This window comes from Crotalus tigris, unplaced genomic scaffold (assembly GCF_016545835.1).
Source record: "Crotalus tigris isolate CLP2741 ecotype Arizona unplaced genomic scaffold, ASM1654583v1 scf7180000019740.931981, whole genome shotgun sequence".
In the NCBI taxonomy this organism is placed as follows: Eukaryota; Metazoa; Chordata; class Lepidosauria; order Squamata; family Viperidae; genus Crotalus; species Crotalus tigris.
The window spans coordinates 839,212-854,594 of NW_024097690.1; the positions used below are offsets into that span (position 1 = coordinate 839,212).

The following is a 15,383-nucleotide window of genomic DNA, read 5'->3' on the forward strand; positions in this document are numbered from 1 at the left end:
GAAGTTAGAGTCATTGCAATGCATTAATATGTAATCAAAATTGTGACTTCCCACATTTATAGCCATGGTGTGTTCACTTCAGTTGCCGCTATCTGCCTATCTCGATATTAGGATTGTTAAGCAAGAATTTCCTATAGTTAACTTTGGCATCTCTCATGATGCCATGACAACTAATCCTACATAAAAATGTAATTTTTTTTTCTAAACATGGGGCATGCAACTAGTTGCACAAATATGTATTTGTACTGGAAAGAAAAACACACTGAGGAGGTGCCTATTTTTTCCTCTTCCTCTTCAATCATTTCACCTTCACCACAGTAGAAGCAGGTACAGAAATGTCTGTTATTTTGTCATACTGTATGTTTTCCATGTAAATAGCCTGTTGTTAATGTGTGCAGTATTAAAATACTGCAGCAGAGTCTATTAATCTGTTCTCCAAGCCACACCTAAACTTAAAGAGAAAATATGTAAGCATACAGTCAACTTCTTCAAGGTTTGTATACGGGGTCTATACATTAGATTGCCTAAATGAAAACAAAGTTACCCTCTCTTGGCAGAGACCCTGTGGTTGGGCCCATGCAAAGTTGTTAAGTGCCCATTTGTAATTGAGGTAAGAAATTATATCCCATAATACATATTTTCAAGGAACATTTCCTTAGTCCTAGAAACATATTTTATCACCTGCCTTCCAGGAAGGTAAACTAAGGAATAATGACTTTCACATTTCCTCTGCTACTGTTTGTTTTCCTGTGTGATGCTTGACTAAAATGTTTGCTTAATGTTGTCTGAAGACTTACCTTCCTAAGACAGTCCTTAATTGTGGTTTGTACTCTGTATCTGCTTTGTTCCTCTTTTTGAAAGTGAGCTGATGTTTCCCCTATTTAAGGATGGGATGCTCATGCTAATTTAGTGAAAAGAAACAAATGGCTTTTAAAGGATTTATTATGTTGACAGACCTAGTCATTTGTCAGAGTGACCCTCATTTATAACTTATCGTCTTTCCAAATGAAGGAAAGAAAAGGTGGGTAGGTAGGAATTTAACAAGTTGCTTTATAGCTCGTAAGGACTTTGATTTCTCTACAGATGCTCTGAGTGAGAAAAGGAAAGCTGTTCTTGTTTCAGTTTGGCTTCCATAATTATGTTTCTTAAAAAAACAAAAAACAAATTAAAAGCTGTCAGTTTTATTTCCATCATAAATATTACTCATGAAACCTGAATGCTTTGATAGTGAAACTGCTCATAACTTCCAAGAAACGCGAAGCATAGTTTGGGAGTTTCTAACATCCTTCCTGAGGTGGTCATTTGAAGAAGAGCTCACTTGGAGTGACTCACCACCCAGTGTACCATTAAGAGATGGAAAGGAAAGAGAAGTGAGAAGAAGATACTGAAAATAAATTGACATTTAAAAAAAACATGCTGCTAAAGAAGTTTGCAATAGGTAGGACTAACCTGACCACATCTAGCAATGAAGCTGTTGATCGAGGGAGACTAGTATTAGAGCATTGGACCACTGATGTGTGATCATATCATTTCTCTGCTACAATGACTATAACATTATAAAAGTGATCCTTTTGATAGTTTAACACATCTGTAACCAACAAATTAAGCCTGAATTAATAGGCTTCTGTTTTCAAAGTTCAGCTCCAAAGCTCCTCAGTAATAAATCTAAGGAATGATTCACTAACATAATGTTAATCCTGAAAGAAGCATGCATTAATTTGTCCTTTTCTGCATTTTAAAGACCTACTGGATACCTACCTGTATGGACTGACCCACATCTTGGATCAGTCACTCCAAGATTGAGCTCTCCTCCTAATGACCAATTCAGGAAGGATGTTAGAATGTATTCAACCAAATTAGCTTTAAGATGTTAGAATGTATTCACCCAAATTAGCTTTAAGATGTACTGACCCTACATGTCAGTGTTAAAGTAGAATAAGCAGTTTATCTAGAATGCTGAAGCATCAGAATAAGAAATGTTTCAATAAGACCCAATTTACCATCATTGCTGTCTTTGCTGTAACAAAAGTAGGTTAAAAGTGACTACTTTTTAGTAGGAAATCAATGACAAAAAGGAATCCCCATCTTGTCTCAAGTTATCAAGCTACAATAAGGCACTGCATCTTTGGTAAGCAATAAACTCTTAAAAGGCCAAAGGGCCTTCTAAGATGCTTCTCACAACCCTGTGGACTGAGATACCTTTGTATGATGGTTGTCTAGACTGCAGCTCTTCCTCCTCTCTCCCAAGGTCATTCCCACAGACCATTACATAATCTGACCTATCCATTGAGATTGTGGCATTATTACGGCTGTGAAAAGCAAGCAAACTGGCTGGTAAGGTAATTAACAAATATTCATAATTTCCCATGGCATCTTTTAAAGGTAGATAGCCCTGTTTGGGGGAAAACAAGCCTGACAGAAAAGATTCTAGCCTTCCTGCATGCTAGTTTTTTGAATGCAGAATGATTTAAGCATATATAGTTTTCCCTTCTCAACATTCAGTTTCTTCCATCTGTAGCTTTAAAGACAGAGCTGTTTATTTACTACCTTGTAGAGACTCAATGATACCATTGCAGCAACAGTTTGCCACAAGAAAAAGAAAGTTGCCTGGAAAACAAATAATCCAGTTGGTTCAAATTCAGCCAAACCATACATTGAAAGTATATTTGTGCCATGAGATAGTTGAGTAGAACCAACTTCTGTTCAAGGGATCTCATGCCATTATTAGCCATATTATGCATCCTTATTGAAGCTGGAACAGCTGGTAGCTTCAATAAGGATGCATAATATGGCTAATAATGGCATGAGATCCCTTGAACAGAAGTTGGTTGGTCATAACTACCTCATGGCACAAATATACTTTCAATGTATGGTTTGGCTGAATTTGAATTTGGTGATGTGAACTACATCTCAGTTCTTCCTTGGGATAATTTATCTGAATCTAATTCAGTTGAACATTTTTTAAATGGTACCCAAATGAATCTACCTTCTTCTTGCTTCTAGCTTTTATATCTTCTTCTACTTCAGAAGAAAGCAGAAAAGAGAGAAGAAGGGCATTTTTCCTTTTGCCTTCAGTTTTGAGAAGTCTTTTTTGTTGTTGCAGTATACACAATACTTTCCTCAGGGTAGTTGGGACATTTTTCTCCTGGGAAATTCACTTATATTTCTACCATAATTTAATTTGCTTTTATTGAATCCACCACTTTTATCTGTTCTTCCACATCATCATAACAAGTGGTTTACAATAACTTAATAAAAATCATCTGGACAAAAACAATGATACAAAGGCTATTTCCCAAATATATTTTCCCAGTTCATCTGCTTTGGCCTCATAGATTAGCCATAGTCTTTCAGAAAGTTCTTGTAGAATCCCAAGGTTTTTCAGAACATTTTGATAATTAAGATACAAACTGCATGTCTCTGAGTTGAATTAGAAAAGAAGTTGGATGGTGCTATCTTTGTAATCCACTTAGCTGGGAAAGACGCTTAGTTTATTATTATTTTTTCAGAATTAACACACAAAGTCATATACATGCACACACAGACATACAGATACATATTTCAGATTACTGATTATTCTATTCCTGTGGCCTCCAATTGTATCTGTATTATAATCTCTCCTTTATTGTTGGAGCTTTGGCAAATTGGGGTGCTTTTCTTGATCCTGGACCTTGGTTGTATGGATTATTGTTATCTGATTTTTCTATTATTGTTTGGTTTTTAATCATTTATGTTCTTCACATTGCCATGTGATCATATTAAATTAGCTAAATAAATAAACTTTTATTGTCACAGAGGTTCCAATTGCTTATTTAACAACTGGTTATGGCTTGGGGTTTTTTTCTTCATTTACAGTTCTGCCTTCAACATTATGGTGCTTTGTGTGGAGCAAAAGTTAATACAGAAAGTGGTATTAAACATACTTTATTTTTAATTCCCTAAATCAGAGTTTATATCTGCCTTTATATTAAACGGGTTAAGTCTTTTACACTTATATTCCTATATTCCTAAATTAGTTTGACAACATTTGTTTATTTGTTTTTAGTTAACTCAGTGTACATGGCCGCAAGCACATTATGACCGGTCGACTTCTAATGCAAGTTTTTAGTGAAATTTATATACTAATATAAGTTTTTTACTCCAAACCATCAACCAGTTGGCATTTGGAGTTTGCAGTAATAAAACAAAAGCTTAAGAGCTTCCAGGGATAACTTGCACTCACTGTATCCAAGATAACAGTGGGCTGTGCAAGCTGGTTCAGATTATAGGTTAAACTGATGGATGAATCTTGCTGCAGATGGAATGAGGTTTACCATTTTCCCAGAGGAAAGGAAATGTTTGCACCAATGTATGCATACAGAAAAATATCTGTTGGCAAACTTTAGCTTTTCTTTCATAGGTTGCAATCCTTGAGGAAATGAATTGACATATTATAGATGCTTTGTTTGCCTTTTGAACAATAATGTGAGTTGGAGAAAGACAGAAAAACCATTCCATTAAAGCATTTGCTTCTAAGCAGGGCTGGGGAACATATGTCCGCCATATCTTGTTAAATTACAACTCCCACCAGGATTTCCAGTAGTGAGGAATGGAGTGATCTGTACCTTAGTGACATCTTAATAGTCAGAGGTTCCATACCTTATTGTAGAGGCACATTAAAGAAAATAAAATGCTAAGCATTTTACTGCTACTTGCTATTCTCCAAATGTTGCTTGAGATGGAGGGAGCTAATTAAGCAAAACCCAATGGCACTAAGACTGTTGCAGATTATTGTTTCAAAGCACAATTCATCTTTTGTTTAGTCCTGCATTGTTTTGTTTCCTCGCCATAATATGACTATAACAATGGTTTTGAACTTCAGTGCCGAATGGGCAGGTATTTCTGTCTGGCAATTGGTGGTTGATTGAATCAATGTCAAATAGTTCTAAAGACTGAAAGAAACTTGATTGATTTTGATCATTAAGCTCTGTAAAGGGGGTACTATTAATTTAGCTGGTGAAAATATTAAGCACTGGTTGTGACATGTTAGGTTAAAGAGCTACCAGTGATATAAAGCCCTCTTTTCTTTTCTTGGTCCTTGATTCTGAGTTCCTTTTGGGTTGCACCATCATAAATAAATCAAGTGTGTTTTGGGCACAGTTAGCAGTCTCTGTTTAGCAAAGGGACATGACTAAAAGGACACCAATGCTTAATCATCCCTGATGGAGGAAAAGGAGAAAGGGGAGGGAGGTACCATCTCACCCTCCACATTAAAAAGAGGGGTCATTCATAGGATTATAGAGTGCAATTTTCTGTATACCTAAGTGCAGTAGAACTGACCTAGGAATAAAGAAATACCTTCTGATTTTTAATCTTTTTCTCTTGTCTCCTTTACTGTCCAGAACAATAGCATCTTCCTAAGCACTCTCCTTTTAAAATGGCAGGATAAGTTGTCTGGTTCATTGTTCTTTTATGCCTGGTTAATAACTGTCATTATGTTTTTCAGATAGCTATAACTGTATGCAAGATTATCTTGGGACTTTCTCCTGTATTTGCTAAGTTGGTGGTGGGTGTTGGCTGGGTCAGTTGGAGCTGCTAGTGTTCCTGGCACTGGAGGGATTTTGGTTATTCCTGTAAAGCAGTGTTCTCAACCTTACAGTTTTAAGAGGTGTGGACTTCAACTCCCAGAATTCCCCAGCTGGACTACACATCTTAAAAGTTGCCAAGCTTGAGAAACACCACTCTAAATGAAAGATTTGTGTTCTAGGTTGCTTTGAATTCTTTTGTAAAACAGTGCAGGCTATAACTTTAAGGTTGTCCAGTTTTCAGATTTAGAATGAAGTAGTATGGTTTATTACACTAAGGAAATAGTCTTAAACTGTGAGACTTCTACCTTTATTCTTTGGGGTCCTTTGTTTTCATGTACAGTTTTTAGCTTTTAATGTACAGCTTTTTAGCTTTTAAAACTTTTTTTGCTGTAATTTTAATATTACCAACAATTACAGGTTTTATACTGTGCTTTGTAGTTTTACGGAAATGTTTTATTTTGTATTGTTAGCTACCTACCACAGGCTGGATTTATTAATAGAAAGTAGGTATAGAATAGAATAGAATAGAATAAATAGAATAGAATAGAATAGAATAGAATAGAATAGAATAGAATAGAATAGAATAGAATAGAATAGAATAACTTTATTGTCACTTTGAATGTACACTAATCGGCATACATTAAAATGAAATTTTGTTGCATTCAAAGGGTCACCACCTCCAATATACACTACATAAAATATGACATACATAAATAAATACAGAATATGATACATACATAAATAGAATGGAAGAACTGCTCCATCGATGAAGAGCTATGCTGATAACATAACACAATCACTATGGAGGCCTGATTCCTTTGGTAGAAAGTTTGAGGGCTAGAAACTTTCCATTAACATTAGGCCCCTGGATCCAAAATGTCTTTGCATTTCTACCAACCTTCCTTTGGAACATATTCCTGTGGTGGTATAAAAGAAGTACAGTGCACAAAATCATCAACTTTGCACTCTGAAGTTTTTGAATTCTCACAGCTCTGGGAAGAATCAATAACTCTGGACAATTGTGTCTCACTCCTGAATATTCCTTTCACTACATATGTACTAATCCCATACAAATTTACTATGGAGCAAGAATCTAATCTGTGCAAGCCAGATGATAGGGATGGATTGGATCATTCCAAAAACTTGGTTGTATGGTGAAATGTCAAATAATTTGGCTTTAAACCTTGAATCTAGAATTTTAAATTGAGCTGACAAGTACATTGATATCAAGTCATATGGAAAGTTATTAGGTATTTTGAAATTGAACTCTGCCCTCTCTTCTGTCTCAATGTCATTTGCTTCCACTTCCTTAAAGTGCTATAGGAATTTGCCCCATTGAATGTTTTGAGGTCACTGGTAAGGAGCAGTCCAATTGTTATTTCCTTTTTCTTTGCCTCTTGAGAAAAATCACTCCCTTTGCTTTACAATCTTTCACTCATTATTTCTTTTAAGGAAAAGGCTATTCAGGGGAAATGTCCATTAGAACTGTTCAAGTTGGTCCTTGCTAATTTTCATGAAAACCAATCATGAAAAGTGCTCAAGTCATGTAATTTTGTGTAATTAACTCTTTTCATAAATGTTTTAATTAAGAATTACATGTCTATTGTCTAGCAAAATAGTTCATTTTTTTAAAAAAAGAATATTAAAATCTTTAAAACATTAATGTTTTAAAGACAAACTTAATAGTAAAGTAGAAACTAGTCAGCCTATGCTTAATTATTGGGTCCTTTTATGTCTCACACCTTCTGTTTATAGTTTTAAATTTTACTGTACTGTGTTCTTATTTTTTTACCAAAATGAGAGAGGGGGGGGAGGGAGGGAGGGAGGGAGGGAGGATAAGCAATGGATTAACTACCAACTGGGAGACATTTTTATGAAACAAGGAGAATAATCCTTAAAGTTGTCAAAATTTGAAGACTGTAACCAAACATAACTTCCTGTATAAGTTTTGTTTTCTGATGTGCATGCCTGTGTGTCTTATTTCTGCAGCAAACATCATGTACCTGGGAAGCCAAGAAATGAGAAGTGTTAAACAGAGAGACAATTCTACAATAAAGCAGCAGTTAAATAAGGTAGACTTTTATTCTGTTTCCATTGGATGCTATGATTGTTCAACACTTCAGATTCCACTCCAAAATGGGGGTGCAAATATAGTATCTACTTGCCAGTTTTTAAGCCTTCTATATCTTTTCCTGAGGCTATGTGATGGCTGCAAAGGACAACTTAGTGATTGTGTAAAGATACAGCAGCTTTAAAGAGTTGCAAAGAAGTACTCCATTTGGGTTCCCACAGGCTCTAAAGCCATTTTTCCGAATTATTTCCACCCTTATTGTTTATCTGTTTTCAAATCCACTCCATTTCACTCAGCTCTAATTCCAGGTTTCAGTAACTTTGAGTCTATTTGCAAGATTCTGTGTACCTCATCTCATCTTGTAATAGTTTGAGGTGAGCTATTACAAGAATATTTTAGAATAAAAATAACCCAATTTGACAGCATCAAAAGAGGGAAACTAGATATTAAGACATTACATTTTATTAATTTATCTATTTTATTTAATAATAAATTTGTATTATTTGTATACTGCTTATTAATTTTAAAAAGTCCCATGGGTAATCTACAGTCAAAAATATAATATAAAACATAAATCACATACCTGAAACAATCAAAATAGTTTAAGGATCAAATCAAAACAAACAAGAAAGGAAATTCTATATTTTATTTGAAGGCATGTCTTCTCAGGATTCCTCTGAAGGTGAATTTGCACTTCTAGCCATACCATGTTTATTCTCTGAACCAAAAACCAGGACAAGGGAGGCATGAGTCTCATCTTAGAATCAAATAAGATAGAGGACCTTTTGTTGCAGACATCTGACGAACAGTGACATCATGTGCCAGAGTGGATGTCATTCATGTCATAATGCAGTTGATGCCAATTATGTAATTCACATAATTTATGTGAAGGTACCATGGCATATATCATGTCATAGTGACTACAACCAAATGTCCTCACCTAAATTGGCAGAAAAGACCAGATTCTAGTGAACAGAGGAGATTGAGAATTCAAACTCAGGGATGCAGTTGTGACTAATGAATTAGTCTACTTGTCAATGAAGCTTCCTCAGTTGTAGAGTTTAACTTTTTTTTTTAATAGCCTAATGGCCAATAATGGGAGTCTGGATGGAGTTTTATGAGTTCTGGCTTTACAAGCTTTTAGTTTGTAAAGACAAGGCTGGCAATAATGTTTCTAGACCTTGTTTCTGACTTATTTAATTCATTCAACCCCTGACGGTTGACCTCCACCCTGACTTTGGTTCTTGTCTTTTGGATAATAGACTCTGTTTGATGCCTCAACTTTATTTGACCTCTTTGTATGGACCCTCATATGGCACTGACTCTGTTTTTCTGCTGCCTGTGAATTATTGGGCTGTGCAGTCCCGACTTGCTAACGGTTTGTTTGCCTAGACAGAAGTATCAGCTGCTATACTATATTATCCATTAATAAGATAATTAGAAGAATTATTAGAAGAAAGATGATCCAGCTTGCTCTAGAAGGCTTCATTCATTCAGTATAATTATATTGCATTTATTTGTTCAATTTGTATTTGTACCAATCTTCCAAGTGAAGGGATAAACTTTAATGGATATTAACAGGGAGCCAAAGATTTTAGGCTACTTCAGTCCCTATTCCCACTCTCTCAAAAAAGGGCGTGTTGGTATTACTTTTCCAGAAATCGTAAATAAGTGTCCATACATCAGGAATAAGGGATATATGTTGCTAAATATATCTCCCTGTAGTCTCAGCCATTATGATCGTTCTTGTTCAAGAACTTCTGTATGGCTACACGCTCTCCATCCATCAAGTTGAAAAAGATTTGTAAAGCCAAGAAGAAATATTTAATTCATGCCAGCACTTTGAATTGGACCTAGAAGCTGCAAAACAAGTTGGATTTCGTTTTTTTTAAAGGGACCCTTTAGTAAGTTGATGATATTCTGGAGACTTTTTTGCAGTGCAGTTTTCAGTTCCTTATCTTCCATGAGTGAATCAAATGAAAGGGAAGCCAGCTTAAGAATGGCTTTCTTTCATTCTGGCCACAGTGATGCTCAGATGTTCTCCTAAATCACAGTTATCATGGCCCCAATTAGTGGATTCCATCACTTCTTCTCTATCCCCACCTAAGCGAGGAGAGAAAGCACCAATGGCTTTTTCCTTCTCTGGACATGTCTTCTGAGGACTGAGGAAGGAAGACAACAGTTCTTCTAGTCATTTGGGCTAGAAGGGAAAACAAGGCAGAATTCTTGCTAGTTTCACAATTACTTAAAAAAAAAAACAAATGTCACATGAGTGACAAATTTTGTGAAATGCTGCATTTCCATCTTAGGCGTAAATACAAACATCTCATGAAACATTGGCATTTGTGTAATTGACTACTTAGTGCTTAGGCTACCTTTTTGTGTAAAATCTCAAAATGAAAGTAGCACCTGAAAACCTTTGTTTATTCAGTTTGATGCAGCCTGACTCTAAAAATGATATAATGGAAACAAGAAATGACAATATCAACTGGAACAAAAGAAAAAGAATAAACTCAGCAGACTCCCATACATCCCACCAACCCAGCAAATGGTGCACCACTCTCCCAGCCCAAGGTCTGGGAGAACAACAACTAGCCCAAGGTCTGGGAGAACAACAAGGAGAACAACTTCTGTGATTCTTCAGGTTGGGAGCCACACAGATCTCAGGGAACTTCATTCTTGATGGCAGGTGCTGCAACAGAGAAGGTGCATTTCCTTAAATAATGTCATCTACTGGTAGATGACATTATTTAATCCAAAGAAGCCAGAACATCCCCAGCCTTATCAGCTCAAATTGGCTAGCCAGGCACCACAGGAGAAAGGCAGCCCCTCACATCACCGGGCCCTAGGCCATGCTGTTGACCCCTGTGCTGAGCTACATGAATGAATGGTTTGACTCAGAGTGATGTAACTTCCTGTGTTCCTATAATAAACAGCCAATGAAAGAAAAGAGGTGAGGCCATCTACAAGTGCCAGAATCCTGCATGTGCAAGGAACTAACCGAGGGGGAGGAAATTTATTGTGCCTTGGTCATTCATAAGGATGAAGTGTTTTGCTATGCAACATTTTAAGTCAGTGTTTCCCAAACTTGACAATTTTAAGGCATGTGGACTTCAACTCCCAGAATTCCACAGCCAGCAATGCTGGCTGTGGAATTCTGGGAGTTGAAGTCCACATGCCTTAAAATTGTCAAGTTTGGGAAACACTGTTTTAAGTCAAAATGCCTTTGGAAGAAACCCCTCCTTCTCCTCCTCCTCCTCCTCCCTCTAATTTAACCTTGTTGTTGTTTTTTTCCATCACAGGCTTATTTCATTATATGAACTTAGAGAAAAAGAGCTCAGTGACGCAGCCAAAACCAATTTTGAGTCAGTTATATTGAAACAGCTTGTCTAATATTGCCCAGGTTTTTTTTAAAAAAAAATCCAATGTCCAAAGCTGTCCATAGCAGTCTAATAGTTATTGCCTTTGAAAGATTCATAATCTGGAAAGCAGCAGTATGGAAGACACTACAAGAGCAGACTTTCTTCCCCCAGCCAGAGTAAATTATTTCCCTCCAGTTTGGAAAATCCTTCAAATACACTGCATGAATAAGTCTAAAACATCCTCTGCAGCCAGGAACACCTTTCATTTGGGCAGGGCTCAGATGTTTTTTGGACGGTGTGCTGCTGAGGTCCAAAGTTAGAAAAGCAGCCCAGGAGGATTTTGCTGCATGTAACACTTAACCATGCTTTAGCCCACATAGCGTGCCAATTTAGTCCTTTTGTGACCAAAGCCCAATAATAGAACTGAGAGGTAAGACAACACTGAGCACGGAGAGCAGAAAGTAAAGCAAATAATGTTAGAATAAGTATGGTTCCTTGGGCTACATTTCACTACTCAGGCATCTTTTAATAGCTCACTTCTACAGAAGGTCTCACAAGAAGGTTCACATTCATAATCCAAATTTGCAAAGTCCTGTAGATCATCCTTCCCTAAGCCGGTGGCCTCCAAAGGTGTTGGACTTCAGTTTTCATAATTCATAGCACTTTGGCCATAGTGACTGGAAACTTGAGGATATTTGTAGGCCACCAGGTTAGGGAAGGTTTCTGTAAATCAACTTGCACTCAATTAAATGTGCATGCTGTATAGTATTGTTGAATGAATATTCTAGTCAAGTGGTAGCATATATTATTAAATGCAAAGTAAAATGGATTCAGCTCATAATAGAGCATTAATGAAGAAAGGGGTTTTTTAAAGGAAGTTTCCTTATTGAATTACTATTCATTTCAGTCTTTGAGGCCAAGTATGAAATTTGTAATAGTAAATCGCATTACTCTTTACTTATACTTTAAATCTACTGTGTAGTGAGATGATCTTACTGTACATCTCTCCATTTTGTGGTGGTGAGGGGCAGTGATCAATGAAGACTCCTTTTCTCCTATATTTATCTGCCACTGCAATTCCATAGAATTTACTTTTTTTACAGGAATATCTTTTAAAATAGCTATCATCCATATAAAACAATAATAGAAGCTTTGAAACATACGAAAACCAAGCCAAGAGAGTAAAAAGAAGCAGACGTTACATGGATATTTTGCATTAGCCTCTGCCATCCTGATGTAGCACGAAATATCTTGGACTGCAAATCCTATATCATTCCTAATTAATAGTAATAGGGCATTTGAGAGTGAAGAATTTGGAAATTAATAGCAACACTTCAGCTTGCATCCAGTGATAATGCATTAAATCCAAAACACAAAATATGAGCATTAGATTTCTTTATAACCATTACTTTTTTGGGGGGGGGAGTGAAGAAGTGGGGAAAAATTCCACAGGGAAATAAAGGAAAAATAATTTTTATATTAATGCGTTAAAAATCAGATTTCAGCCATTTTGTCTGTTTTATGAGGTATTAGACCAGCAGTACAACCTTTCAGTTAATGATGAAGAGGCGAGAAAGAGAGAGAAGGGCAGGGGAGAGAAACTGATTAAAAAGAGATAGAAACTAAACATACACCCACCATCACCACCAATATTTGAGTTAATAAATAAACCTAAGGATGGAAAACTTGGATAGGTAAATGTTTTTAATTGAATGAGAAGGCAATAGGGCCATATCTAGCTCGCCCAAGCTTTTTTAATGACAAATGTTACCATAGGCAGAACCTTCCTTTTGTCTCAAGTTATAACTGAATTAAACACAGGCTTATTTGAGCATTGACTGTTTTGGAAATAAATGTGGTCACAAGGTCTGATTTATTTAGCACGATTCTATTGCTATGAATTTTAACACCTGAACTGAAGGCACTGAGATCTCTATAACTCTTAGACATTTAGAAGTTTTTATTCCATATTAGCAACCACAGAACAGACAGAAATATTTTTTAGGGATATTTCTAACATATTTTTGTTAGGACTGACACTTTCTTTGAGAGATCTTAGTTTTAATGGCATAGGATCACTGTAGAAAATAGTTGCTTTCTTAGAAATGCTGAAACACCCCATTGATAACAATCTTAACTAACTGCCGTTTTATTGTGCATATTTATCAAAAATTAAATACATATTCGTTTTAAAAGAGTTGTGAGGGAATACTTTGAAGTTTTTACTGTTTGTTTTTAAAACATATTGATGATACAATATCAAGAAAATTTACTAAGGTTAAATTTGGATAGTGTTGATGCTGGTGAAAATGCTAATTAATATACATATGGTAGAGAATGTTGGACTGTGTTATTGTTATGGTAACAGTCTACATAGAGAGGGGTTTTTGACAGGGTTTTTGACAAATATGTAAATGTAAAATTCAAATGTTAATCATATTTCAGTTCTAATTATTTTGTGGTCTTAGGAACAAAGATATGAAATCTAGGGCCTTTCAGAATTATGCTGGATTTGAACTACTATCAGTGCCTCATCTTATGACCACAACTGAACCCAAAATTTCTGTTGCTAATCAAGACAGTTGTTGATGAGTTTTGCCCCATCTTATGACCTTTCTTGCCACAATTGTTAAATGGATCACTGCAGTTGTTAAGTTAGTAAACAGATTGTTAAGTGAATCTAGCTTCCCCATTGACTTTGCTTGTCAGAAGGTCATAAAAGATGATCACATGACACAGGGACATTGCAGCCATCATAAATAAATGCCAGTCACCAAGCATCTAAATTTTGATCACATGACCACGGGGATGTTGCAACGGTTGTAAGTGTGGAAAATAGTCATAAGTCACTTTTTCCAATGCCATTGTAACTTGGAATGGTCACTAAATGAATGGCTGTAAGTTGAGGGCTACCTAATTGCCAAACAAGTCTTGTTGGAAGAGGAGGAAGCAGAAGTGTGGAAAAAATAGGGTGTTTCATTTTGTTTTGAATACTTGGTGCTTGGAGAAAATGAGCATTAACTGAAACTATTTTAATTGTGTTGGAAATCTTTTTTGGTCCAAATCTGAGCCAGATAGTCAGTGTGGGATGGTGATCCAAGCGATCAACTAAAAGCTTAATTCTAATCATTTTTCACCTTTGGAAGTTCAGTAGATGACTCTGGCTCAATCATTCTCAGCCCCCCCATCTCCTGACAGGTGGCATTGTGGGGAAGAATAAGAGGATGGCCTCATTGTATGTCATCCTGTACAATGGGTAACAACAACAAGACCAAGAACAACAACAACAATAATAATAGTAATAGAGTTGGAAGAGACCTTGGAGGTCTTCTAGTCCAACCCCCTACTCAGGCAGAAAACCCTATATCATTTCAGACAAATGGTTGCCCAGTCTCTTCTTAAAAACTTCCAGTGTTGGAGCATTCATAACTTCTGGAGGCAGGTTGTTCCACTGATTAATTATTCTAACTGTCAGGAAATTTCTCCTTAGTTCTAGGTTGCTTCTCTCTTTGATCAGTTTCCATCCAGTGTATCAATAAAATAAGAAGGCAGATTTTGATAGAACTATGGTGGGGGGAAGAAAGGGGTCAGTAGTGCAAAACGAAGCACTCATCTAAATATAAAGCATGAATTTGATGTCTCAGCACAGGAGAGCCAACAACATGAAGTAGAAGCTGATCATCCCCAAAAATTGTCCCAGAAGTTGATAACTCTATGTCATGGGCTAGTGTTATGATGGGTCGGGAAGAACTGAAGCTTAAGCAAGGAAAAATGCAGAGACTCTGTTGTGCAGCGTCTGTGCAGTCCAGAAAGAAGAAAGGACTTGCTTTTTTCGGGGATACATAGATGGCTCCTGTTGGTGATGAAATTTTTCAAGGTCATAGAAACCACAAGTTTTTAATTACACAGAGATAACTTGCAAGCAAAGCACAAGATGTCAGGATGTTTTCCTTGGGCAGTCTGGATCTGCTCTATTTTCTTTGTTCACTTTTCTTCTGGGCTGTGACACCCAGTTCATGTTTTGGAGGAAAGGGTTCACCTTCCTTCCCTGCACGCTGAGATCCCAGTGAAAAATCCTTCCCTATCTGCAGCTGCTATTTATTTAAAAGTTTTTTTAAAAAAAAAAATAAAAAATTGACAAAGTGACGCATTTAGTATGATGTCTGATTTGGCCCTAAAAGTAAAAACAAAAGCAACTGGAAAGTGCAACAGTCCATACTAAGTTTGTTTGTTTTGATGATTGTTCGCCACCCAGAGTTACTGGTTTGAGATAGGTGGCTATACAAATTGAATAAGTAAATAAATAAACAGCCCATGCTAAGTTGCCTGCTTGGAAACAAATCCTGTTGATCCTCGGGTTCCAATTTTTACATCCAAGACTTT

The 15,383-nt window shown here is 36.4% G+C and overlaps 1 protein-coding gene across 1 annotated transcript in view; it reads left to right on the top strand.

Moving 5' to 3' along the window:
- The window catches only part of LDAH (lipid droplet associated hydrolase), a 98,909-nt gene that overhangs the window by 76,979 nt on the left and 6,547 nt on the right, over nucleotides 1-15,383 (top strand). The window contains exon 6 of the mRNA XM_039364323.1: nucleotides 7,557-7,639. Coding sequence (XP_039220257.1) covers nucleotides 7,557-7,639 — 83 coding nt within the window. The remainder of the gene's footprint in view (nucleotides 1-7,556; nucleotides 7,640-15,383) is intronic.